This window comes from Pezoporus flaviventris, unplaced genomic scaffold, assembly GCF_033815535.1.
Source record: "Pezoporus flaviventris isolate CSIRO_AGI_PZ_B2104156 unplaced genomic scaffold, CSIRO_AGI_Pfla_v1 ptg000168l, whole genome shotgun sequence".
Lineage (NCBI taxonomy): Eukaryota > Metazoa > Chordata > Aves > Psittaciformes > Psittacidae > Pezoporus > Pezoporus flaviventris.
Window position 1 is genome coordinate 309,069 of NW_026892716.1, and position 25,167 is coordinate 334,235.

The 25,167-nt window shown below is 64.6% G+C and overlaps 4 protein-coding genes across 6 annotated transcripts in view; 3 read left to right on the plus strand and 1 right to left on the minus strand.

The window, feature by feature from the left end:
- Window positions 1-5,285, plus strand: part of DCHS1 (dachsous cadherin-related 1) — a 51,189-nt gene extending 45,904 nt beyond the window's left edge. For both annotated transcript variants that reach the window (XM_061480049.1, XM_061480050.1), the window contains exon 21: window positions 190-5,285. In XM_061480049.1, the coding sequence (XP_061336033.1) occupies window positions 190-2,801 (2,612 nt within the window). In that variant the 3' untranslated portion in view covers window positions 2,802-5,285. The remainder of the gene's footprint in view (window positions 1-189) is intronic.
- Window positions 5,286-9,782: 4,497 nt separating this feature from the next.
- TPP1 (tripeptidyl peptidase 1) lies at window positions 9,783-15,978 on the plus strand. 2 transcript variants are annotated; one of them, XM_061480110.1, is made up of 13 exons: window positions 9,783-9,849; window positions 10,058-10,147; window positions 10,215-10,354; window positions 10,437-10,587; window positions 11,369-11,490; window positions 11,889-12,082; window positions 12,318-12,516; window positions 14,193-14,381; window positions 14,539-14,611; window positions 14,857-14,977; window positions 15,073-15,231; window positions 15,316-15,453; window positions 15,800-15,978. In XM_061480110.1, the coding sequence occupies exons 1-13, from the start codon at window positions 9,839-9,841 to the stop codon at window positions 15,959-15,961; spliced, it is 1,749 nt and encodes a 582-aa protein (XP_061336094.1). In that variant the 5' UTR covers window positions 9,783-9,838; the 3' UTR covers window positions 15,962-15,978. The 2 variants fall into 2 exon arrangements, with proteins under 2 accessions (XP_061336094.1, XP_061336093.1); XM_061480109.1 differs by lacking the exon at window positions 9,783-9,849 and having other exon boundaries at window positions 9,947-10,147.
- Window positions 15,979-16,116: 138 nt separating this feature from the next.
- Window positions 16,117-16,905, plus strand: TAF10 (TATA-box binding protein associated factor 10). The gene is made up of 3 exons (XM_061480112.1): window positions 16,117-16,249; window positions 16,422-16,712; window positions 16,822-16,905. The coding sequence occupies exons 1-3, from the start codon at window positions 16,132-16,134 to the stop codon at window positions 16,896-16,898; spliced, it is 486 nt and encodes a 161-aa protein (XP_061336096.1). The 5' UTR covers window positions 16,117-16,131; the 3' UTR covers window positions 16,899-16,905.
- Window positions 16,906-18,373: 1,468 nt separating this feature from the next.
- Window positions 18,374-25,083, minus strand: ILK (integrin linked kinase). The gene is made up of 13 exons (XM_061480111.1): window positions 24,954-25,083; window positions 23,683-23,782; window positions 22,566-22,731; window positions 21,524-21,619; window positions 21,333-21,429; window positions 21,173-21,256; window positions 20,996-21,081; window positions 20,621-20,730; window positions 20,165-20,292; window positions 19,884-20,005; window positions 19,705-19,804; window positions 19,092-19,222; window positions 18,374-18,920 (listed from the first exon to the last, which is right to left on the minus strand). Exons 2-13 carry the CDS (start codon window positions 23,769-23,771, stop codon window positions 18,771-18,773), a joined length of 1,359 nt encoding a protein of 452 aa, XP_061336095.1. The 5' UTR covers window positions 23,772-23,782; window positions 24,954-25,083; the 3' UTR covers window positions 18,374-18,770.
- Window positions 25,084-25,167: the final 84 nt, after the last annotated feature.

Below are 25,167 nucleotides of genomic sequence, written 5' to 3' on the forward strand. Positions count from 1 at the left end.
GCTGTGCCCCATGCTGGCCTGGGCGCAGCCCCTCACCAGGTCACTGTCTGGAGTGGCCGGTGAGGCAGATGTGGTGCTGTGGCCCTGAACATTCCCACTGGGGCATCCCAGACACTTGTGCTTCCAGCCAACAACCCCAGTGCCCTTTCCCTAGTGTCTCCCCCATGCTGACTCTTTGTGCCCTCACAGGGACCCTCTTCACGCTCCGGCAGCTGGAGTTTGATGCCAGTCAGCCCACCCTGGACCTGGTGGTGGAAGCCCATGACCATGGCTCGCCCAGCCTCTCCTCCTGGGCCACGGTGCAGCTCCAGGTGCTGGATGTGAATGACCACAGCCCCAGCTTCCAGGAGCCACACTACAACGCCAGTGTCCCTGAGGACCTGCGCCCAGGAACCACAGTGCTGACCCTGGAAGCGGGCGATGCGGATGTCTCCCGGGAGAATGCTGGCTTTGACTACACCATCGTGAGTGGCAACGGCGGCAACGCCTTCCGCGTGGAGAGCCGGGTAGCCTGGGCTGGGGGGCACCTCCGCACGCAGGGAGCCTTGGTGCTAGTGGAGCCCTTGGACTTTGAGGCCATCCCGGTCTACAACCTCACTGTGGCAGCCTCAGACCGGGGCCTGCCGCAGCGCAGCACCACCGTGCCTGTGCTCATCGTTGTGCAGGACGTGAATGACAACCCGCCCGTGTTCACGCGGGCTGAGTACCGCACAGCGGTGAGCGAGAGTGCGCCAGCTGGCACCGAGCTGCTGCGCCTGGTGGCCCATGACGCTGACTCGGGGCCCCGCGGTCACGTGCACTACACCATCAGCTCAGGGGACCAGCACGGGCTCTTCCAGCTGCACGAGAGCACAGGGGCCCTGTGCCTGGCGCAGCCGCTGGACCGGGAGGCACAGGCTGTGCACGCACTCGTGGTGCAGGCCACAGATGTGCCGGGTGGGCACTTTGCGCTGGTACCGGTGGCCATCGAGGTGAAGGATGTCAACGACAACAAGCCCTACTTCCCAGTGGAGGTGCTGAGTGCCAGCATGCGGGAGAACCTGCCTCCTGGCACACTGGTCACCACGCTGCGTGCTGTCGATGCAGACACTGGTGTCTTCGGGGAGCTGCGGTACACGGTGCTGGAACAGCCAGTGGGGGAGCCCAGCGTGGCTGAGGGCCGCGATGCTTTTGCCATCAACAGCAGCTCGGGGGAGCTGCGCTCCTGCCTTACCTTTGACTATGAACGAGCCAAAGCTTTCCAGTTTCTCGTCAAGGCCACGGATGCCGGCAATGCCTCTGCCACAGTGACCGTGCGGGTCCTGGTGACAGGGGAGGACGAGTATGACCCCATCTTCCTGAGCCCCTCCTTCAACTTCGAGGTCCCAGAGGGAGCCCGCAAAGGACAGAGCATTGGGCGGGTGCTGGCAACAGATGAGGACGAGGGGGCCGACGGTGTCGTACTGTACTCCCTGGCAAAGCCCTCGCCGTACTTTGCCATCAACCAAACCACAGGCACCATCTACCTACGGGTGGACAGCCAGCCGCAGGCCGGGGCTGGGCGCGCCAAGAGGGAGCCACGCGAGATGAGCCTGGAGGTGCAGGCGCGCAGCCCCCTGCCCGCCTCGCGCTCGGCCTCAGCACAGGTCACCATCGATGTCACGCACACCTCCTTTGGCCTGGCTCCCGACCTCAACCTGCTGCTGGTGGCCGTGGCTGCCTCGCTGGGGGTCGTGGTGGTGCTGGCTGCCGTGGCCATTGTGCTGGCGCTGGTCCGCTCTCGGCACCGCCGGGGACATGAGAAGCCGGAGGGGGACGGGCCGCTGGGCCGCATGCCGAGCGGATCCCTGCAGAAGCTCGGCCACGAGGAGCCGGTGCTTCCCGGGAGCGAGCACATTTACCACCAGGCCCTGCCGGGGTATGGCGGTGAGCCGGCAGGGCCCTACACGCGGGGCGGCTCGCTGGACCCCTCGCACTCCAGCGGCCGAGGCTCCGCCGAAGCCGCTGAGGATGATGAGATCCGGATGATCAATGAGTACCCGCGTGTGGCCAGCATCACCGCCTCCATGCAGGAGCACATCTCTGCCCGCGGCCCCGACTCCGGCATCCAGCAAGATGCTGACCAGCTCTCCGATATCTCCTGTGAGCCGACCGCCCTGGAGAGCGCCCAGTGGTTCAAGAGCAAGAAGGGCTCTGGGCTGCTGCTGCCGGGGCCACCACCGCTGTACCGTGAGGATGGAGGCGGCAGCGCCTTCCTCGGTGTGCGCTGCGGCCTTAGCGTCTCTTCCCAGCCTCAGGACTACACCTTCCCGGAGGATGGCAAGCCCTCTGTGGAGGGCTCGCTCACCGCCATCGTGGCCAGCGATGAGGAGCTCCGCGGCAGCTACAACTGGGATTACCTGCTGAACTGGTGCCCCCAGTTCCAGCCGCTGGCCAGCGTCTTCACAGAGATCGCCCGCCTCAAGGATGAGAGCTCTTTGCGCAAGCCCTTCCCAACCAAGCCCAAGGCAGAGCCCAAGCCCCGCATCGACCCCCCACCCCTCATCACCTCGGTGGCCCACCCAGGTGCCAAGTCTGTGCCCCCCAAGCCACCACCGGGCAGGACCTTCCCGCACCCGTCTTCCCTGCGCCGCTCGCCCATCAGCCACGAGGGCTCCATCTCCTCCTCTGCCATGTCACCCAGCTTCTCCCCCTCGTTGTCCCCACTGGCCACCCGCTCCCCCGTGGTCTCGCCCTTTGGCATCTCCCAGGGGCCTTCTGCCTCTGCCATCAGCGCTGAGCACTCGCTGGAGCCCCCCGAGGAGGCCGAGCTCAGGATTTAGACCTGGGCCCATGGACTCCTCCCCCCCCTGCAGCCATGTGGGGTCAGGAGCGAGGCCAAGCCCCAGGCTGCATTTTGTGGGTGCTAATCCTGCTCTCCCAGCACCTTGCCTGGCCCAGGGCTCCCATGGGCTGTGGGTTCCTTTGTGCTTTGGGGCTGTTGGCTCCTGTCCCTGCAGTCTGGCAGATTCGGTGCTGGTTTTGATGCCCTATGGACTGCTGGTGCCAGCACCCAAGGGCAATGGTTCCTCCTGCTGCTCGTGGTCCCAGATCAGCACCTGGCAGGATGGTGCTCCATGGTACTGTGTGCTCCGAGAGGCTGGGAGCAGATGGGTGCTCCCAAGAGACTGCAGAGCTGGCTCCAGCTGCACAGCAGCCTGGGTGCAGCAGGACACTGTGCGAGCCCTGCTGGCCCCTTGCCTGCAAGGGCTCCAGGGCTGGGGAGTGATGCTCCCAGGGCAGGTACAGCCACAGCCCCCGACAGTCTGCCCATGCTGTCTGTGGGAATGGGGATGGCCGAACCTGCTTCCCCATAGCGAGGGGAAACCCATCCCAGGCCAAGCTGGGGTGCAAGGAGAAGGCAGTGCCCCCTTTGTACTTGCTGATCCATGGCTGCTGTGGGGAAAGGGCATTCTTTGGGGTCTCTCAAGCCCCTCCATCACCTACCACTACAGGTGACCCTTTTAGGGGATCTCCCTCCCAGGGCTGCTGGAGAGCCCCGCTCCTCAGGGCCTGGGCTGGGAGGCGGGTGCCCTGCTCACCAGGGAGCCCCATTCCAGGGTAGCTGCTCCTAGGCCAGGTGCCTCTGGGCTGCAGCTCCCTGTGGCACGGGCACGGGCACTGCTCATGCGCCAGGCATATGTGGTGCTGTGGGGCTGGCAGGAGCAGTGAGAGCTGCAGCAGAGCTGACCCCAAGACCCAGCCCCAAGAAAGGCAGTGATGTGACCACGCAGTGACACCAGGCAGGGTCCTTCTCCCGCCCCAGCTGCCCCAGGCCTTCAGCTGCAGGGTGGAGGGTGGGAAGGGGCACCCCAAAAAGCCACATGGCCTGAAGCAGGCACAATGGCAGCCAGTGTGTTACCAGGCAGCCGCAGTGTGGGACACCATGCAGCCAGGCTGCCTGGGGCCCTGCAGTGTGACTGTGACATGGCCCCCAGGACAGGCTGTCACCAGGGACACCTCCAAAAAGTGGGTAGCACAGAAGCCAGGCCCCAGGGCTGCTCAGCACCACTCCAGCACACCATGTGAGCATGGGATAGAGCCACGCTTCAATGGGGCTGGTCCCCATCCTCACCATGGCACCTCTCGCACAACCAGCCTCGCAGCCAGTGTCACATCACCCGTGGGGCAGCCCACAGCCAGCGCTCCCCACAGCCCATGGTAGGTCCCGGTGGGTGGCCCCATGCCCTAGGGTGCAGCCCTGGTGCCCTGGATGCTCACAGTCACTGTGACCCACACAGACACGGGTGCAGAGCAAGGGCGAGGACCAAGGCACATGGGGCACACCAGCTGCCCCAGATACAAGGTTAGCCTGGGTGTGAGCATGGCTGTGGTGTCAGGGAAGACACCCAGCCACCTAAGAGGAGGGGCTGGGGGAATTTCCTTCCTATCACACTTTTCCTAGACCCACTTCATAGCCTCAGCCCAAAGCATGTCAGCACCATGGCTGCAACCCCAGCCCCAGAAGATTTACAATAGCAGCCAGAACCCATCACTTTTGCCCACTCCTTCCCCATTTCCCACCAAGAGCCATCGGTGGCTGCAGCCCCATCACTGTCTCAGCCCTCCGCCTCGCACTCTGTGATGCAGGTCCCAGCCCAGCCTGTACCGTGGGAGACAGGGGTCTGCAGCAGCAGTGGTGGCTCTGAGGGTGCTGCTGGGCCATGCCTACACTGCCTGGAACTCACAGAGCACCTCGGGTGACTCTGGGAGGGGAGGATGGTTCTGCCTCCCTCAGCACAGGGACAGCCCTGGGAGGCTCTGGGGCAGGCACCCCTCATCCCTGCTCGCTGTGGAAGCACTGAGGGTGCCAAGCACTCCCCAGCCCCATGCGGGCCAGGGTGGCTGAGCAGCATGTCTGGGACACTGGAGCAGGGATGGGTCAGCCTGGAGTGCCACAGTCACACACCATGGGCTGGGGAGTATGGCCATGGGCACAGCTGCAGTGTCGCACACCAAGGGCACAGCCCCGGTGTGGCACACCGTGGGCACAGCCACAGTGTCGCACACCATGGGCTGGGGAGTATGGCCATGGGCACAGCCGCAGTGTTGCACACCATGGGCACAGCCCCGGTGTCGCACACCGTGGGCACAGCCGCAGTGTCGCACACCATGGGCTGGGGAGTATGGCCATGGGCACAGCCGCAGTGTCGCACACCATGGGCTGGGGAGTATGGCCATGGGCACAGCCGCAGTGTCGCACACCATGGGCACAGCCACGGTGTCACACACCACGGGCACAGCTGCAGTGTCACACACCACGGGCACAGCCGCAGTGTCGCACACCACGGGCACAGCCGCGGTGTCGCACACCACGGGCACAGCCGCGGTGTCGCACATCACGGGCACAGCCGCGGTGTCGCACACCACGGGCACAGCCACGGTGTCGCACACCATGGGCACAGCCACGGTGTCGCACACCATGGGCTGGGGAGTACGGCCACGGGCCCCGCCAGGGGCCCTGCCGCCAGTTATTTATTTTTACACATTGTAATATGACTCCTGTTTTCTACTTTGTTTGTACCTTTTGTATCGTGTCGCGCTGAGCTGCATGTATCGGGTGCTGCGCTTCGGCCGCACATGGCTGCTCCAGCACAGCCTGGACCCAAGTGCCAACTCCTCAAAGAAATGCCTTAATAAACCACACTTGTTTGTACAGAGACGGACATCGTTGCTGCTGCTCCGGGCTTGCCATGTGCGGCCAGTGGGCAGAAGGGCCAGGAGCTGCTGGCACACGGGTAGGAGCAGTGCCCTGCTCTTGGCTCCGCTCAGCTCCTCGTGTGGCAGCGCTGGGATGCACTGGGGCACGTGGGCTGCGCTGTGGCAGCTTCTGGTCCCTGGGGCAGATGCTGCCCAGCCACCACTGCCAGTGTCCTGGACTCAGGTCAGGCCAGCACATGAGGTGCACTGATGCTGTGAGGGCTGGAGCAGCTCTGCTCTGGAGCCAGGCTGAGAGAGCTGGGCTGGGTCAGCCTGGAGAAAAGAAGGGTCCTGAAGGGGAGACCTGAGAGCAGCTCCAGTGCCTGAAGGGGCTGAAGGGAGCCTGGAGAGGGGCTTTCAACAAGGGCCTGTAGGGGAATGGCTTTAACCTGCCCGAGGGGAGACTGAGCTGAGCTCTTAGGCAGAAGCTCTTCCCTGTGAGGGTGCTGAGGCGCTGGCACAGGGTGCCCAGAGAAGCTGTGGCTGCCCCATCGCTGGCAGTGTTCAAGGCCAGGTTGGACACAGGGGCTTGGAGCAAGCTGCTCCAGTGGAAGGGGTCCCTGCCCGTAGCAGGGGCTGGAACTGGAGGAGCTTTAAGGTCCCTCCCTACCCAAACTGTTCGATGATTCACTTGGTACTGAGGCCCCTTTATCCCCTACTCACAGCAGCTCAGCGCCTCAGCCCAGCAGCAGCTGCTCGTTAGAGCAATTGGCTCTCTCAGGCCAACGTGATGGCTTTGGCCAGACAGATCCATGAATAATCTCCAAGCCTGATCCCTCTTAGGTCCTGCCCGAAGCTTTGAGCAGCTGGAGCTGGCGGCCGCAGCGCCCCAGCCGATGGGCGTCAAGGCCGAGCGCAGAGTCCCAGCGGGCTGCAGCTGGAGCCGCTGAGCCGGAGCCATCAGGAGCCGGGCACGGGGAGGGGAGCGGCTCGGCTGCCAGGGACAAGGCGGCTGCCGGGACACGGGAGGGCTGCGCGGTGCAGGGCAGCGGCAGAGGAGCTGCCAGACGTGGCCCTGCCCTGCAGCTGCAGGTCCTGGTGCCGTCCCCATGCACGTCCCTGCACACCCCGAGTCGTGTCCGGGCAGGGAAGGGGCAGCGAGGAAAGCTCTTCCATCAGCAAGGCTGGGCACGGGGCTCTGTTCCCTGAATCTCCTGTGCTGCACCATGTCATAGGCCCTGCATGCACCATGCCCAGACCTTGCCCTGCTCACCACACAGAGCAACCTGCTCACCCCCACCTCCAGCTGCTGAAAACCACAGGGCGCTGCACCCTGGGAACTGTGTGTGCTTCCAGCCGCAGGGAGCAGAGAGCCCCAAGGCAGCACACAGCTTGTGCGATGAGCAGCACCTTCAGAGGAGCACTGGCATCTGCCAGGAATGGGCATAGGGCAGGGGGGTCCTAGAATCATAGGGTCATAGAATGGCTGGAGATGGAAGGGACCTTAAAGCTCCTTCAGTCCCAGCCCCTTACCACGGGCAGGGACCCCTTCCACTGGAGCAGCTTGCTCCCAGCCCGTGTCCAACCTGGCCTTGAACACTGCCAGGGATGGGGCAGCCACAGCTTCTCTGGGCACCCTGTGCCAGCGCCTCAGCACCCTCCCAGGGAAGAGCTTCTGCCTAAGAGCTCATCTCAGTCTCTCCTCTGGCAGGTTCAAGCCATTCCCCTACAGGCCCTTGTCCAAAGCCCCTCTCCAGGCTTCCTGCATCCCCTTTAGGCTCTGGAGCTGCTCTCAAGTCTCCCCTTCACCCAGCAGAGGGGCAGGATCTCCTCCCTGAGCTGCTGCTCACGCTCTGGGGGTGCAGCCCAGGACATGGGGGGGTTCTGGGTTCAAGTGCACACTGAAGCAGGGTTATGGGGAGCTTCTCCTGTCCCAGCACCCCAAGTCCTTCTCCGCAGGCTGCTCCATCCAGTTTCCCACAGCCTGGGTCTGTGCTGGGATTGCCCCGACCCAGGGGCAGGACCTTGGCCTTGGCCTCATTGAACTCCATGAGGTTCCCACCTCTCGAGGCTGTTCAGGTTGTGTGGACACAAGGACTAGCCTCAAGTGGCAGGGGAAGAACTTTTGGAAGTCAGGCAGGGGCTGGGTGAGCCTGAGGAACACAGGGTGAGGTCACAGCATCCGTGAGACGCTGAGGGATGTTCTGTGAAGAGGAAAGATGCTGGTTTAGCCCCACTGTGCTTTCTTCCACCCAAAGGGAGCAGAGGCAAAGGTCTGCAGCAGGCGCTGCCCACCCACGCATGAGGCATCTCCACCTTTGAGCTGCACATGGGGAGCAGCTGAAGAGCAGCACAGGGCTGAGAGCAGGGAGAACAGTGGGGCTGCTTCAGCCCCAGGCAAGGACCTCACCTGCCCAGCTGTGATCCCAGCCCCAGCCCAATCCCTCCTTAGTGCTGCCTCGTGCTGCTTCAAGGGAAGAGCCTTGCTGGGGCTCCTCCCTGGCAGCGGCTGCTCTGGATGCGCAGCCCGGGGCTGGCAGGTGGTTTTCCCATTGTCCGTCTCTTCCTGGCTTGGACTCTGCCCTGCAGAAGCAGGAAAGCCGGTGGGAGCTGTGGGAGCCGTGGCGTGCAGCTGAGCCAAACTGACTGGGGCAGCCGGGGTCACAGCAGTCTCTGCCCCACCGCTGCCCGAGCCCTCAGCGCTGCTCATGGGCACCGGGATCTGCTCTGTGGTGCAAGAGCCGCGAAGTCCAGAGCTCAACTGCAGGAAAGGCTCAAACCTTCCCCAGCCCCGAGGTCTGCAAGTACCGTAACGCCACCGTTGTGACTGCAATTAGGAGAGCTCCTGGTGTGGGAACAGGGCCGAGGGGACAAGCACAGGAAGATGGGAGCAGGAGCCAAGTGGCGGCTGCTGCAGTGCCAGCTGGACAGAGGCTGCTGCAGGCACTCAGCATGATGCAGACACGGCTCCTGCTGCACAGGGCACCAGCACCTCACACTGAGCCCAGGACCGAACGATGGGCTCCAAGTCCTGAGCCTCCCGCTGCCCTGTCCCCCTCGGTGCTCCTGACCAAGGCCCATGGCTTGGGCCCGTGGCTTCCCCCTGTGGCTGTGGTGTGAGCACCAGCAGGGCCAGGACACGGGGCCCTGACACGGGGATGTCAGACACGCTCTGCCACTGACCCCGTGCTTCAGGCTCCTCTGGACACACTGGTGATGTACAGTCCCTGCGCAGCGGGGACAGCCCAGGCACTGCCATACAGCTCTGCTGCCCCACGGCCTGGGGTGGGGGAGTCACAGCACAGGCTCAGAGGGGAGCACAGACATTCCCATCCTTCCCGGCTGCCCCTCTTCATAGTAAGCTTCCAGGCCCATGGAATAGTGGAGACTTGAAGCCCTCTCTGTGCCAGCCCTGCTGCTCCCGTGCATTCCTCTCCTGCCAGGAGCTGCTTCCCTCAACAAACATCCATCCCTGGGGTGCTGCTGGACTGACCCAGCCTGAGCTCCTCTAACGAGACATGGATATCTGAACTGGATGCTGAAGAGGGACTCTTCATCAGGGACTGTAGCGATGGGTCAAGCAGTGATGGGTTCAAACTGAAAAGGGAAATTCAGGTGAGATCTAAGGCACAAGTTCTTCCCTGTAAGGGTGCTGAGGCGCTGGCACAGGGTGCCCAGAGAAGCTGTGGCTGCCCCATCCCTGGCAGTGCTCAAGGCCAGGTTGGACACAGGGGCTTGGAGCAAGCTGCTCTATGGAAGGGGTCCCTGCCCGTGGCAGGGGGTGGAACTGGAGGAGTGTTAAGGTTCCTTCCAACACAAACCAGTCTGGGATTCTATAAATGGGGCCCAGCCCCGAACCACCAGCCCCACATGGCCCCTGCCGTACCCCCCGGCCGGTACCGTGCGCGAGCAGCCCCTCCGGGCCCCCACTGCCGGGCCGTGACCCCAGCCCGCCCCGGCACTGCCGGCGCGGCCCCGCTGGCGAGCGCCCGAGCCCGGAGCCCGCCCGAGCCCGGAGCACTCCCGAGCCCGGAGCCCGCCCCCGCCCGCTACCGCCCACCGCCACCGCCTGCCGGGTCCCAGGCCCCGCCCATCACGTGACAGATGTTTGGGCCTCTTCATGTGACTGGAATCATGCGCCCGCACACGTGATCGGGTCGCTGCAGCGGGAGACGGCAGGATGGCGCCGGGGTACCGGGGCCGGGGTGTCCGGACCGGGGTGACGGGGGGGGGGCGGGAGAGCTCGGGGGGGGCCGGGGTCCCCGGTGCGGAGGTGACGGCGGTCAGGAGGGGTTCCCCAGCCCGGGGGCGGGAGGACGGGCGGGCAGCCGGCAATGCCCGAGTGTCCCGTGGCCCCGAGGCCGCGCCGGTGCCACTGTCCCCTGACCGCCTGTTGCAGGTACCGGGGTCTCCCCGCCGCGCTGGTGCTGTGCGCGGCCGCCTGGAGCTGCGCCGCGGGGCCGGTGCTGGAGCGGGAGCAGCAGTTCCGGTAGGTGCCGGGCTGGGGGCGGGGCCGGGGCGCGGGAGCCCGGCTGCCGCTCACGGCCCGCCCGCAGCGTCCCCCCGGGCTGGGCGCACACCGGCCGCGTGGAGCCCGGGCACGACGTGCAGCTGACGTTCGCGCTGCGGCAGCGCGGCCTGCAGCGCCTGGCCCGGGTCGTCGAGGCCGTGTCGGACCCGCGCTCGTCACGATACGGTAACGGCTGTCACCTGTCACCGCGATGCGGTAGTGACCGTGCCCTGCAGGGAGGTGCTCTGACCCCAGCTCTGCCTCACAGGCCAGTACCTGTCCCTGGAGCACGTGCGAGACCTCGTCCAGCCATCCACAGCCACGCTCATGGTGGTGCTGAAGTGGCTGCAGGGACACGGTATTGAGACCTGCAGGAGTGTCGCCACCCTGGATTTTCTGGAGTGTCGCATGCCAGCAAGGTGAGACCTTCCCATGCCCAGCGGGGCTGCAGGAAAGCTGGAGAGGGGTTTTGGACAAGGGCCTGTAGGGACAGGCCAAGGGGAATGGCTTTAACCTGCCCGAGGGGAGACTGAGCTGAGCTCTCAGGCAGAAGCTCTTCCCTGGGAGGGTGCTGAGGCGCTGGCACAGGGTGCCCAGAGAAGCTGTGGCTGCCCCATCCCTGGCAGTGTTCAAGGCCAGGTTGGACACAGGGGCTTGGAGCAAGCTGCTCCAGTGGAAGGGGTCCCTGCCCGTGGCAGGGGTTGGAGCTGGAGGAGCTTTAGGGTCCTTTCCAGCACAAACCATTCTGTGATTCCATGGCTGCCCTTCCCACCAAGACAGAGGCAGACAGACCTTCCCCTTCCTGCTGCAGCTCTCTTTCCCTGGGCTCTGCAGTGGAGGGCTGAGCTGCTTTTCTTCCTGGGCCTGAGGGCTCCATGGCCATAACGTGGCTGCCTGGATGCCCAGTCCCAGTGCTGGGAGAGTCAGCCAATGACACAGGGTGCTGGGAACAAAGCATGCGGGTCTGTTAGGGGTTTGGGCCAGCCCCACACCTGTTTTTGCCTTCTGTGGGGCTGCGGAGTCCCCTCTGCAGGACATGGAATAGAGCTGCAGGGGCAGAGCTCTGGCTGGGTTTGGTGAGGGCGGTCATGTATGGACGAAGGTCTTTGCTTTGCCTGTGCTGTGGGTCCCAGCAGCGGGAGGGTGGGATGGGGCCAGGGGCAGGCGCTGACCCTGTGTGTGGCTGTCCCTGTGCTGCAGCACGGCCGAGCGTGTCCTGCCAGGGGCAGAGTTCCACCGGTACGTGAAGGGGCAGCGCAGCGTTGTGCGCTCCCCGCGCCCCTACACAGTCCCCACGGAGCTGGTGGAGCACCTTGACTTTGGTACGTCCTGCACGGGGAGCCCTGAGTTCCCACTGCCTGGGCAGGGGGAGGGAGGCTACAGCATTGAGCAGCCAGGACTGACCACAGCAGTGTTCCGGAGGGCAGGAGCAGGGCCTCCAGGCTGCTCTGGGCCCCCTGAGGGGCTTTGTGCATGCCCCATCCCTGACAGTGTTCAAGGCCAGGTTCGATGGGGCTTGAAGCCACAGATTCTATGGAAAAACAACCTGTGCCGGGGTCCAGCTTCCCTCCTCCTGTCAGGTCCTGCAGGGGATGGCAACCCCTGTGGGACACAAAGCCTGAGTGAAGATGGTGAAGGGCGAGCCAAGGGACCATGATACCATCCTGCTGCAGCTCTGGGCTCTAACAGCCACTTCTTTTCCTGCTTGTTTGTGCACCAGTGGGTGGCCTGCATCGGTTCCCTGCAGAGAGAAAGATGGTCAGCAGAGCCTGGATCAAGAAGGAGCTGGAGCAGCACCGTGGAGGGAGAGCAGCTTTCCATCTGGGAGTGACACCTTCCATCCTTCGTCAGAGATACAACATGACGAAGGAAGACGTCGGGCTTCTGCCAAACAACAGCCAGGCCTGTGCCCAGGTAACTGGTAGAGCTGGTAGGGAATTCCGTAGGGAATTCCAGCCATTGATGCGTCTCCAGCACTTCCCTGCTGTGCTGGTCCCTGGGCAGCGGGGGGGCTTCCTCAGGGGCTGGTGGGAGCACTTGGTGGGCTCGAGCTTTGTGGGACCTCTGGGGCAGCTTCGAAGTGGGGAGAAAAACAACTCAATTTCTCAAGAGAAAATGAGAGGCCGCTTGTCCTTCCCTTGTCCCACAGTTCCTGGAGCAGTACTTCCACCAGGCTGACGTGGCCGAGTTCATGAAGCTCTTTGGCAGCAGCTTTAGCCACCGCACTCAGGTTGACCGAGTCGTTGGGCACCAGGGCATGGGCAAGGCTGGGCTGGAGGCCAGCCTGGATGTGGAATACATCATGAGCACGGGTGCCAACATCTCCACATGGGTCTTCAGCAATGCAGGTACTGCTCCCCTACCAGGGATGTCCTGTGACTGCTTCCATGCATCCCACTGCTGCAGCACCAGCACAAGTGCCTGTGCTGAGGGAGCATCACTCTGCTGGTGTCTGCCCAAACACACACGAGCTGCTGTGGTGCACCATGGAATCATCATCCCAGACTGGGTTGGGTTGAAGGGACCTTAAAGCTCCTCCAGCTCCAACCCCTGCCACGGGCAGGGACCCCTTCCACTGGAGCAGCTTGCTCCAAGCCCCTGTGTCCAACCTGGCCTTGAGCACTGCCAGGGATGGGGCAGGTACAGCTCATGCTGCTGAGATGAGCCTAGCAAAATGCTTTCCCACATAGGACAGGGAGGGACCTTGTGGGCTTCCAAAGTTGGGGCTGCTGCTGGTATCTAATTGCTCACAGGGAAATCATTGCACAAGTTTGTGTAGCTGCTTTTGAGATGGTGTGAACTCTATCCTGTAACAGGCACTTCCACACCTCAAGTACACAGTGTAATGCATTACCCCACTCCGCTCCTTTTCCATGGGGCGAGAGCACAGCGACCCTGTCCTACTGTTACTTTTTCTGCTTGCTTGGGGCTGAAGGTTGAATCTGTCGGTGCGGAGGATGGAGGAGGGGAAGGAATCTGTAAAACCAGGCTTGCAAAACAGCCTGCACCAGCAGGGCCTGTGGTGTTGTCTGTTCCAGATCAAAAACTGGCTGAACAGGAGCGGGGGTGCCCTGAGGCCTGGCAGCTCTGCCCTCCCAGCAGAATGTGAGCAGCCAAGAGGGGAGGGCTCTGCTCCCACCTCATGGAGAGGGATGAGAGGCCTTGGGCAGGTGGAGGTGGAATCATCCTTCCAGGAGCAGAGACTGGATGGAGCAGCCCTGAGGAGAAGGACTTGGGGTGTTGGGTGAGGAGAAGCTCCCCATGACCCAGCTTCAGTGAGAGCTTGAGCCCAGAACCCCTCCTGTGTGCTGGGTGCACCCCCAGAGCGTGAGCAGCAGCTCAGGTAGGGGATCCTGCCCCTCTGCTCCACTATGGGGAGACCCCCTCTGCAGTCCTGATTGAGCTCTGGGACAACAGCACAGGAGGGACGTGGAGCTGTTGGAGCGAGGCCAGAGGAGGCCATGGAGCTGCTGTGAGGGCTGGAGCAGCTCTGCTCTGGAGCCAGGCTGAGAGAGCTGGGCTGGGGCAGCCTGGAGAAGAGAAGGCTCCTGAAGGGGAGACCTGAGAGCAGCTCCAGTGCCTGAAGGGGCTGCAGGAAAGCTGGAGAGGGGCTTGGGACAAGGGCCTGTAGGGCCAGGCCAAGGGGAATGGCTTTAACCTGCCCAAGGGGAGACTGAGCTGAGCTCTTAGGCAGAAGCTCTTCCCTGGGAGGGTGCTGAGGCGCTGGCACAGGGTGCCCAGAGAAGCTGTGGCTGCCCCATCGCTGGCAGTGTTCAAGGCCAGGTTGGACACAGGGGCTTGGAGCAAGCTGCTCCAGTGGAAGGTGTCCCTGCCCGGGGCAGGGGTTGGGGCTGGATGGGCTTTAAGGTCCCTTCAACACAAACCAGTCTGTGATTCCATGATTGTAAGATTCAGCTCCTGGTGCTGATGGTGCTGCTGAGGCATGCTCACCCTCTTTTATCCCTCATGTCTCCTCGAGTCTTGTGGTCCAAGGAGCTGAACTTTCCTCCCCATGTGTCTGCAGGGAGACACGAGAGCCAGGAGCCCTTCCTGGCCTGGCTGCTGCTGCTCAGCAACATGTCCTCATTGCCCTGGGTGCACTCTGTCAGCTACGGGGACGACGAGGACAGCCTCTCGGTGGCCTACATGGAGCGCATCAACGTGGAGTTCATGAAGGCGGCTGCTCGTGGCTTGACCATCCTCTTTGCCTCTGGTGCGTGCTGGTGCCGGTGCTGGTAGCAGTGCTGGTGCAAGTTCATCCAAGCATCCCAGTGCACTGGGGAGTTCCATGGTTGGGATGTTCTGCCCCTGGGCAGCCGGGATCCCCCAGGAATGCTGTCTGGGATAACCCCCTCCGTCTGTGCCAGCAGGTGATGATGGTGCGGGGTGCAGGAGGGTGCGCAGTGGGAACCACACGTTCCGCCCCAGCTTTCCAGCCTCCAGGTAGATGTGGGGAGAAGAACATGGGTCCTGTGGAGGTCTGGGTCTCCACACAGAGCCGCTGCTGCTGGTGGTACTTGGAGCCCCAGCTTGGGCCAGTGCCAGTGTAGGGCTGGTTTTGAGCTGCTGTGGAGACTCCTGGGGGTCACCCCAGTGACCTGCCTGGGGACACTCAGAGACTGGAGCTGGGAGCGCTGGGAGTGGGTGGTGTGTGGGGTGACCCTGCAGTGCCCCCCATGTTCCCCCAGCCCCTATGTCACCACTGTGGGTGGAACAACCTTCAAGAACCCCTTCCTGGTGACGGCTGAGGTGACCGACTACATCAGCGGCGGTGGCTTCAGCAACGTCTTCCCCATGCCCCAGTACCAGGTGAGGCAGCGCTGGGGCTGCAGCCAGGGCTTGGGGTGCTCAGTGAGGTGATGGGGGCTCCAGGGTCTGGAGCTGAGCCCTTGTCCTGTCCCCAGGCCGCTGCCGTGGGGCAGTTTCTGCGGTCGACTCCGAAGCTGCCACCCAGCTCCTACTATAACAGCAGTGGCCGAGCCTACCCTGACCTGGCTGCCCTCTCGGACAACTACTGGGTGGTGACGAACCGCATCCCCCTGCCCTGGGTGTCGGGGACCTCGGTGAGGATGTGGACCTGCGGCCTGCGGTGCTGAGGTGCTTTGGTGCTCACGTCCATCTGCTCCAACTCCTCGCTTGTGCCGCAGGCGTCCACGCCGGTGGTGGGAGGCATGGTGGCTCTGATCAACGACCGGCGGCTGCAGCAGGGGCTTGCACCCCTCGGCTTCCTGAACCCCGCGTTGTACCAGCTGCGGGAGCAGGGCCACGAAGACGCGCTCTATGACGTGAGCTGGGCAGGGGGGTGTATGTTGGGTGCTGGGGAACCGGGGCAGCTGTGGGGCCAGGGGGCCGGGGCTGCTGGGGGGCACTGGGGCTGCAAGGGGGGCCGTGGGGCTGGGGGCTACAGCGAGGAAGTGGCCATTGGGCTGGGGCTGGCGGAGGGGGGGGCGGCTCATGGAGTGGGTGCTGGGCCCATCCCGGGGCTGCTGTCAGGGCCGGGGGCATGAAGCTGCTGTCCCACGGTGCTGGGTCCGGGGGCGCGCTCCGCGGGGTGGGGGGGCGGGCTCCGGGTGTCCGCGGGGGCTCGGTCCGGGCCGGCGGTGCCCGGTCCGCTGAGGGCTGTCCCTGCAGGTGACGCAGGGCTGCCATGTGTCGTGCCTGGACGGCGCCGTGCAGGGACAGGGCTTCTGCGCCGGCCCCGGCTGGGACCCGGTCACGGGCTGCGGCTCCCCCAACTTCCCGCGGCTGCTGCGGGCGCTGCTCACCGGCGCCGCCAGGGGGCGCCAGCAATAAACGCACCGCTCTGCGCCCGCGCGTCCGAGTCTGTGCCCGGCGACGAGGCGAGCGGGTGGGGCCAATGGGGTGACGAGGTGGGCGGGATGGAATGGCGGAGCCAATGGGGCCGCAGGCTGTGCGCAGGCGCAGCGGCGGTGGGCGGTGCCGGTGCTGCGCGGCGGCGGGCGATGAGCGGCAGCGCCGAGGCCGACCCGTCGGCTCCGGCCGCCCCTGCGCCGCCCGCTCCCGCCGACAGCAAAGCGAGCCCCGGCAGCGGCCCCGGGGCGGCCCCGGGCGCGGTGGGCGGTGCGGTGCGGGGCCGGGCGCGGCGGGCGGGAGGGGGCCCGGGGAGCGCGGCCGGGCCGGGAGCGGGGGAGCGGAGGGCAGCGGCCGAGCCCCGGGGGAGCGCGGGCCGGGGACGCGGGGGTCCGGGGCAGGCCCGGGGGGTTCGGCCGCCCGCTGAGCGCTGTGCCCACAGGCCCCGTGTCGGCGGCGGTGGCCGCGGCCCCGCCTGAGGGGACCATGTCCAACGGGATTTACGTGCCGCCCGGCGTGGCCAACGGCGACGTGAAGCCGGTGGTCTCCACCACGCCGCTGGTGGACTTCCTCATGCAGCTGGAGGATTACACACCGACGGTACGGGCGCGCCAGGGGGGGGCTGGCGCCGGGGGCGGCCCTGTTCCTCCCGCCTCTCTCTCCTGCAGATCCCAGACGCCGTCACCGGGTATTACCTCAACCGGGCGGGATTCGAGGCCTCGGACCCGCGCATGTGAGTGGCCGCGGGGAGGGGGGCGGCCGCCAGGTCCCGGCAGGGCTCCAGTCCCCGGGGGTGTCCCCCTTGGCTCCCTCGGCAGCTCTGGTCCCGTCTCGCCCCGCAGCATCCGCCTCATCTCTCTGGCTGCACAGAAGTTCATCTCGGACATCGCCAACGACGCTCTGCAGCACTGCAAGATGAAGGGCACAGCCTCGGGCAGCTCCCGCAGCAAGAGCAAGGTGGGAGCAGCCACTTGGATGGGGAAAGCATTCCCCAGGGCTGGACCGTCTCAAAGAGCCCCCAGTGGGCACTGAGACGTGCAGAACGTCTGCAGTCTGCTGTGCCTTTGAAAGAACAGCACATGAATAGCCCAAGGCTGTGCTGCTGGCAAAGTGGTGCTGTGAGGGAATGAGGTGGGCAGGATTTATGGGATAGGCTTTGGAGGCTTCACGGAATGTGTGAACAGCCACACCTTGTGTCCTGTCCTGCCTCTGACAGCAACTAGAACTCTGAGGATTGTAGCGGTAGGACAAGGGACCTGAAACAGGAAGTTCAGGTTAGATCTAAGGCAGAAGCTCTTCCCTATGAGGGTGCTGAGGTGCTGGCACAGGGTGCCCAGAGAAGCTGGGGCTGCCCCATCCCTGGCAGTGTTCAAGGCTTGGAGCAAGTTGCTCCAGTGGAAGGTGTCCCTGCCTGTGGCAGGGGTTGGAGCTAGAGGAGCTTTGAGGTCCCTTCAACCCAAACCATTCCAAGAGTCTGTACTTGGGAAAGAACATGAACAGGGCACAAGGCTGGTTCTGGGGATTCTCCCAGTCATCACCTGTCATGGGTCAGGGCTTCAGGATGGTCCCGATGGGATTTCTCTTTATAAAATGGAGCAGCACTTGGCCTCTCTCTGCTCACTGAGGGCGCAGAGCAAAGCAAACATAGGAGCTTGTGAACGCCCAAAGCCGGGTGTGCAGCTGCTCATGGTACTGGGGCCTGTGCAGGTCACACCAAAACCCTCCTGGGTGTGAGGAGTTTGGGTTGCCCCGGCTGGGACTGACAGCACTCCTTGTTCTTGCAGGACAAGAAGTACACACTGACCATGGAAGACCTGACACCAGCGCTTGCGGAGTACGGCATCAACGTGAAAAAGCCCCATTATTTCACATGAGGACTGAGGGGTATTCACTGGAACTTCAGGTCACTTCTCTGCCATTAAACAGGGGGCTTTGATGGGGCAGTGTCTTGTCTCCTGCCCTGCCTGCAGTGGAACAGCACAAGCTGCTGGCCAGTGCCTCTGTTCTCATCACATCACCACAGGTTACTGTTGTGCCTTTGGAAGGTGAGGAGGGGGTTTGGCAACTGGTTCCAGTTGCATCCTGTGCCCTTCCCAGAAGGCTTATTCTTGCCCCGGGGGCCTGCAGGGAATGTGTGGTGGGACTAGGGCTGCCCACGTTTCTCCCACCCAAGCATCTCTCGACTCTCCAGAGGATGCTTGGGTGCTGCACAGCCCTGCAGCCAGAGCTTGGACCTGTCCCCCATGAGAGGAGGGTGCTGATGGCCCCGCTGCCTCCCTCCCAGCACTGGGGGAGGTTTGGCACAGCCGCAGAGCCCAGACCCTGTGGAATGTTGGCAGCCCCTGTCCATCTCCCACCCTCCCTGCGCCCCAAGCACTCTTCACAGCAGCTTTGTAACAAACGTTTATTTGGGATGCTGGCGGCTTTTCCATGTGCCCTGGATGGAAAACCAGGGAGTGAAGCGCAAAGCCCGGGGTGTGCAGCAGGCAGAGCCCCCTGGCTGCTTGGGGAGGAGAGCTCCAGCACCCTGCCCAGTCCCAGGGCAGCAGAGCCCATGGCCAGGCCTCCTGACCCGGCTGCTCACAGCTCTGGGGAGGGTGGAGGTTCTGCCCTGGGCTTGGTGCTGCAAGTGCCTGGAGCTGGCGACGTGGCCCCGGCAAGGGCAGTGGTGTCTGTACCGTGTCCGTGGCTGGCGCGGGAGGGGGATGGTCCCTGCTCCCCCCGGCACTGGATTAGAGAAGGCACTTGGGGGTGGTAGGGGAAGCGTGGCAGCGCAGGGGGGTATCACCCTCTACTTCTCCTGCATCTTCTCCAGGATGGGCACGATCATGTCAAACTTGGGGCGCTTGGCTGGGTCCTCGTTCATGCAGATCTTCATCAGCTTGCAGATGTGTGGGGAGATGCCGGGAGGGATGGTGGGACGCAGCCCCTCCAGGGCCACCTTGAGCAGGGGAAGAGAGGGGCAGGATCCCAATCCAGGCCCTGCGTGGGCTGTGCAGAGCCCACACCTCTGGGATAGGGGGTGGTAACAGGCTCCCTGCCAGTGGGTCTTCCTCCCCAAGGGCTGCCTGTTCCTGGCTTATCCCTGCCCTTTGCTGAACCCTCTCCTCACCTTCATGCCTATCTCCATGTTGGACAAGTCTGCAAAGGGCACCTCCCGCGTCACCAGCTCCCACAGCAGCACGGCGAAGCTCCACATGTCAGCTGAGCGCCTGTTGATCTCTTCTGGCTTTTTCTGCAGGGCTGCAGGGAACCCAGGGCAGGATTGGATGGGTCCTGTGCTTGCACCACAACCACCCCATGCACTGCTCCAGGCCTGGGGAACTGTGGCTGGAAACTGCTCATGGGAAAAGACCTGGGGATACGATTGATGGAGCTGAACATGAGCAGCTTGTGCCTGACAGGAGGATGGAGCCAGGAGGGGCTGGGCTCTGCTCCCAAGGAACAAGGGAGGGGACAAGAGGAAACAGCCTCAAGCTGCAACAGTGCAGGTTTAGATGGAGCTGAGGAACAATTCCTGCCCCAAAGGGTGCTCAGGGCAGGACTGCAGTCACCGTCCTGCAAGGGTTCACACCCCGTGGAGGCGAGGCCTCAGTGCCATGGGGCAGTGGTGGCCTTGGCAGTGCTGGGAGCAGTTGCACTGGATGACTCCTTCCCAGCCCAGCTGGTTCTGTGGCACTGTGAGGAGAGTGAGGAAGGGCCAGGAGGTGATGCCAGGCACTCACCTTCAGGTGCCACCCAGGCGGGCGCGTACATCCTGCCTGGGCACTGGAAGGAGAACTTGACGTCGGCCATGCTGATCCGCGCCGTCATGTCCTCATCGATCTGGGGGGGGACACTGGTGAGAGGGAGCCCTGCCCGTGCCTGCGGGGGTCAGGCTGCACTGCATGACCCTGGCACTCACCATGATGCTGCGGCTGTTGAGGTGGTGGCGCGGGATGAGCGGCTCCAGCGTGTGCAGGAAGGCCATGCCCCGTGCAATGTCAAAGGCGAATTTCACCGCCTGCATCTGGTCCACCACAAAGTCTGCAGGGAGGGAGGAGGTGACACGTCATGGGGAGAGTCCCTGGGACATGGACCCAGCTCACCCTGCGCTGGGGTTGCAGCTGGAGAAACCCTAAACACACCAGAGAGAAGGGGAGACCGGCTGTAGGCGCCAGTGCTGTCATCCCTGTGGGCACTCACTTGTCCCCTCGTGCAACACATTGTAGAGGGACCCATAGGGCATCCAGTGGCTGATGATGATGGGATGTGGCGCTGGGGGGGCCTGGCAGGCACCCAGCACCGGTAACACATTGGGGTGAGAGAAGATCCTGCAAGAGAATCGTAGAATCAACCAGGTTGGGAAAGAGCTTCAGACTCACCCAGTCCAACCATTCCCAGCACTGCCAAGGCCACCACTGCCCCATGGCACTGAGGCCTCGTCTCCCCGGTGTGTGAGCACTCGCAGGGACGGTGACTGCAGCCCTGCCCTGGGCAGCCTGTTCCAATGCCTGAGCACCCTTTGGGGGGCAAGCACCAGCCCTGAGGGTGGCAGGTGCTCCCCACAGCCCCCCTGCACGGCTCCTGTGCCATGTCCTGCCCATGTCGGAGCCCGGCCTCAAGCGCCGCTGCCCTGGGGCAGACAAGGTTGGTGCTCACCGCAGCTTCGGGTATTCCTCGTTGAAGTCTCGGCTCTTCCGAGTTGTCCAGTCACGAATTTTGAGCATTTTGATGATGATGTCGTTGCCCTGCCAGCGCCCCTTCCACAGCTGCAGGGACCAGACGAGACAGTGGAGACACTGCTGCGAGCGACCCACGGCCCCCGAGCACCTCCCAACCCTTCATGGGGCTATGGGGTCCTCAGGATGGGTGCACAGTGACATGAGGTGACAGTGACACAGCACGAGAGCAGTGCCTGCCCAGCCCCGCGCCTGGCTCTGGGACCCCCTGAGGCATCCATGCCTATCCCTGCACCCAGCAGGGATGGAGCAGGAGCAGGGCTCTGCTGGAGGCAGTGCTCCCCCAGCCACACACCTCCCCCGACTGGTTCTCGTTGAGTTTCTGGCTCAGGATGAGCTGCTTGAAGTCGATTCCAGCGAGTTTGTTGAGAGTCCCGTTCCCTGTGGGAAAAGGAGGGCATGGAGCCTGCGGGCCTGGGACCTTCCCACCCCCCGGGAACAGCCCTGCCCAGCGGGAGGGCTCTGGCCTTACTGGGGCGCGTGCGTGTGGTGCCCTTCCAAAAGGTGTCCTTGTAGGGGATCTTGGTGAGGCTCTGCCCCAGCTTCTCGGCGCGCTCTGCAGGGGACAAGGGGTTGGCAGCGCTGCCGGTGCAGGGCACAGAGGCTGCCGCGCCGTGCTGGGAACCTCCTACCTCTCAAGACTTCCCGCAGCGGTGGCTTGGCTTTGTCCATGGGTGTCTCACCGTACTTGTTGGCGATGCTGACCAAAGCCCCATTGCCCACCAGGTCCTGAGGGAGCAGGGAGCGGGTATCAGCATTTGCCATGCTGAGCCTCCTGCCTCGTTCCCCCCCTCCCCACCCATGTCCAAGTGCTTCCACTCACCTCCGCCACTGGATCATGGCCCCAGAAGCAGGCATAGTGCAGTGGTGTGTTCCCGTGCTCGTTCACGGCGTTGATGTCTGCTTTGAATTGGATCAGCTGGGGCAGGATGACAGTTCCTGTCAATCAAGAGCAGCTCCCCCCCCCCCCCCAGCACCAGGCCCTGCAGCAGCACCAGCACATCACCTGCTCTGGCACTGGCCAGGTCTGGGAGCAAGTTGAGGGTGAGGAGGGGCTTCTGTGGGGAGGGTGAAGGAGCTCAGATGTGGGGATACAGCAACTTCATGGCAAGGAACCCAGGAGGTGACAAAGGGGAGAGAGCCCTGGGTGGACCTGGAGGGAAAGGACCTGGGGATACTGACATGGAGCTGAACACGAGCAGCTTGTGCCCAGGCAGCCAGGAAGCCCCCAGCATCCTGGCCCGGATCAGCACCAGTGTGGCAGCAGGGCCAGGGCAGGGATTGTGCCCCTGCACCGGGTGCTGGTGATGCTGCACCTCGAATCCTGTGTTCAGCTCTGGGCCACTCACTACAGGAGAGACATTGAGGTGCTGGAGTGGGGCTAGAGAAGAGCAGCGGAGCTGGTGCAGGGCCTGGAGCCCAAGTGTGATGGGGAAGGACTGAGGGACCTGGGGGGTTCAGGCTGGAGAAGGCTCAGGGGGGACCTGATGGCTGCCTACAACTGCCTGACAGGAGGATGGAGCCAGGAGGGGCTGGGCTCTGCTCCCAAGGAGCAAGGGATGGGACAAGAGGAAACGGCCTCAAGCTGCACCAGGGCAGGTTTAGATGGAGCTGAGGAACAATTCCTGCCCCAAAGGGTGCTCAGGCATTGGAACAGGCTGCCCAGGGCAGGGCTGCAGTCACCGGCCCTGCGAGGGTTCACACCCTGTGTGGCCAAGGCCCTCAGTGCCATGGGCAGTGGTGGCCTTGGCAGTGCTGGGGAGCGGTTGCACTGGATGCTCCTGCTCTCCACCAGCCAGGTTGGCTCTGTGGTTCCCTGACCCAGAGCCCAGCCGAGTTCCTGGTGCCAGCGGTGCTGCAGGTACCTTCTGCACGATGTCACGGTGGCCGTGGCTCGCAGCCAGGTGCAGGGGGGTGTCGTCGCCGCGGTTCATGACGTTGATGCGCGCCCCGCGCATGATGAGCATGTCCACCACGTTGGCACGGCCCTCGCGGCAGGCCCAGTGCAGCGGGCTGAAGCCGTGGTCATCCCTGCGGGGGCAGCAGGCACACGGCTCCTCCCGCGCTCTCCCATCCCCACTGGGGCCCCGGAGCCCGAGGCCAAACCCCATCTTCCCATGAATCACAGACACTGGCAGGAGCCAGAGCCTGGATCCCGCCTCCCCCGGCCCCTCGCTCCATCCTGGCCAAGTAAGGGAGGAGGAGACCGGCCGGGCCTTAAAAGGAGACCGGGGCCCACGGCAGGGCTGTGGCACCCCCGGCTCCCTCTGCCCTGCACCCGACACCCCAACCCAGCAGGGCCCTGGCACACACTGTACAGGGCTTGGAGCAAGCTGCTCCAGTGGAAGGGGTCCCTGCCCGTGGCAGGGGTTGGAGCTGGTGGAGCTTTAAGGTCCCTTCCAACCCAAACCAGGCTGGGGTTCTGTGACACGACCAAACACCCCAGGAGTGCCCAGCATGACCCGCGGGACTGGGACCCCCAGGAGGGACACAAAAATGTGGCCACGGGAAGGTCCCTTGTCCAGGACGAGCTCAGGGAAGATGCTGCCACGGCCCGGCAGGAACCTGCCTGCCCACAGCGATGGAGGTGTCAGCTCCAAACACGGGAGGTCCTGGGGGAGCCCCGGGAGCAGGAGGACAGACCCAGGGCAGGACACAGGGGCACGGAACCGGTGGGATGGGCAGAAGCGTCCCTCACTGCTCCAGCCCTGCTGTCAACCCGGGGCCGTGCTCCCATGGGAAGAGCTCACCCAGCCCCGTTCCCCACCCCAGGGACGGGGGCATCCCCCGAGCGCCCCCAGCGCAGCCCCGGCCCCAAACGGCCGGAGGATCAGCGGTCTCGGCCCGTGCCTCAGCGATGCCGTAACTTCCTCCCGGCGGGGAGGAGCTGAATCCCACCCGCTCCCGGGACTCGGAGTGGGGCGGAAGCGAGCCCAAGTCCAGCCCCTGCCCCGGCCCCCGTCCCGGTCCCCCTCCGCTCACCCCTGGTTGAGGTCATTCTCGGTGTTGTCCAGCCACAGGCGCACGGCCACCGCGTTGCCCTCCCGGCACTGCGTGAAGATGTCGTCCATTGCGGCTCTCGCTGTGCGGACACGGGGATTTGGGCACACGAGACACACACGGGGCTCGCTGCCCCCCTGTCCCGCACACAGCCCCAGGACCCGGACATGGCGTCCCCTCGGCTGCGGCATCCCCCGGGACAGGAGCCTCATGCTCCCTCCTCAGCTCTATGGAACACTGTGGGAGCGCTGGAGGCCGGGACGGAGCCGCCGCCGCAGGGGAAGCTCAGGGCTGCGGTGTCACCAGGAAGCACATTTGGCACCGGGGGCTTATCGCGAGGCACAGCCGCAGCCGGCGGCCGCAGTGCCCGGGGGCGTCCAGCACCACCCCCATGGGATCCCACCGCTCACGGACCATCCTGAGCCCTGTCTCTGCCCAGCCTCGGCTGGATGTGGCGCAGCCTCACGCTCCGCTAGGACCACAAAGGGCCGGGAGCTCCCCTCAAACCACCGGAGACCGGCAAAGAGAACACACGGCTGCAGATTTAACCCCCTGGGGACAGCAGCCCATGACAGCAGCCCTCTGGCAACACCCCGAGCTCCGGCCGTGCCTTCATTTCCCTGAGGGTCTGAAGCATCGAGCAGGGACGTGGGGCTGCCCTCAGCGAGTCCCACAGCGAGGGTGCAGGCACGGACCGCGCACCATGTCCCCACAGACACCCGTGAGGGGTTAAACACGGGCAGGACGGACCCGGCTGACCCCGGGGAGAGACCCGGGCTGCTGGGTGAGGGATGCAGGAGACACAAACGCTGCGAGGCTCCAGCACCGCCAGGGCAGCGGCGGTGTCATCCTGGCTCAGTGGCTGCGAGGACAGGGGAGTTCTGCCCACATCCCAGCCCCGCGTCCTGCGGGTCCTGACAGCCCCAGGGCCGGTGGCTCTGCCCCAGGCCGGTGGCTCTGTCCTTTCTCAGTGGGTCCCTGCCTGTCCTCAGTGGGTCCTGCCCGTCCTCCATGGCTTCAACAGCCTCTGCCCCCTCCACCCCCAACGGCTCCGTGTCCCAGCCCCGCCACACCGGGGCCCGGCCCAGCCTCATTCCCGACCCGTCCAACCGCAGCCGCTGCCCGCTCACCCCCGCACCAGCCCCGCCCGGCCCTGTCGGCGCCAACGGCGGCCCCGGCCCAGCTCCCTGCCCCCCGCCCCGCTCCGGCCCCTCCCCACCCCCGCCCCGCTGCGCTCCGGTCCCGGCTCTCACCGGCTCCGCTCGCCGAAGGGCGCTGGCTCGCGGGCGCGGGACCGCTCGTAGGCTCCGCCCATGGACGGACGCCGCAGCGCCCCCTGCCGGACGGACGCCGCACAGCCTCCGGGCTCCGCGCTACGGCAAAGGGGCGTGGCGGGAACCGGGGGCGGGAACTGGGCACCGCCACCGAGCACCGGCAGCGGCGAGGCCGGGCGCGACGCTGGGTACG

What these genes read in the sequence shown, in the direction of transcription:
- TPP1 (XM_061480109.1), top strand. Translation starts at nt 9,993, where the DNA reads ATGCCCGAGTGTCCCGTGGCCCCGAGGCCGCGCCGGTGCCACTGTCCC. An exon ending in ATGGGTCTTCAGCAATGCAG is followed by an intron (nt 12,517 to 14,192) that starts GTACTGCTCCCC and finishes ATGTGTCTGCAG; the next exon opens with GGAGACACGAGAGCCAGGAG. An exon ending in CCTGGGTGTCGGGGACCTCG is followed by an intron (nt 15,232 to 15,315) that starts GTGAGGATGTGG and finishes CTTGTGCCGCAG; the next exon opens with GCGTCCACGCCGGTGGTGGG.
- TAF10 (XM_061480112.1), top strand. Translation starts at nt 16,132, where the DNA reads ATGAGCGGCAGCGCCGAGGCCGACCCGTCGGCTCCGGCCGCCCCTGCG. An exon ending in GGCCCCGGGCGCGGTGGGCG is followed by an intron (nt 16,250 to 16,421) that starts GTGCGGTGCGGG and finishes CTGTGCCCACAG; the next exon opens with GCCCCGTGTCGGCGGCGGTG. An exon ending in GAGGCCTCGGACCCGCGCAT is followed by an intron (nt 16,713 to 16,821) that starts GTGAGTGGCCGC and finishes CTCGCCCCGCAG; the next exon opens with CATCCGCCTCATCTCTCTGG.
- ILK (XM_061480111.1), bottom strand. Translation starts at nt 23,771, where the DNA reads ATGGACGACATCTTCACGCAGTGCCGGGAGGGCAACGCGGTGGCCGTG. An exon ending in TGTGTTGCACGAGGGGACAA is followed by an intron (nt 20,006 to 20,164) that starts GTGAGTGCCCAC and finishes CCCTCCCTGCAG; the next exon opens with ACTTTGTGGTGGACCAGATG. An exon ending in CGCCTGGGTGGCACCTGAAG is followed by an intron (nt 19,223 to 19,704) that starts GTGAGTGCCTGG and finishes GGTTCCCTGCAG; the next exon opens with CCCTGCAGAAAAAGCCAGAA.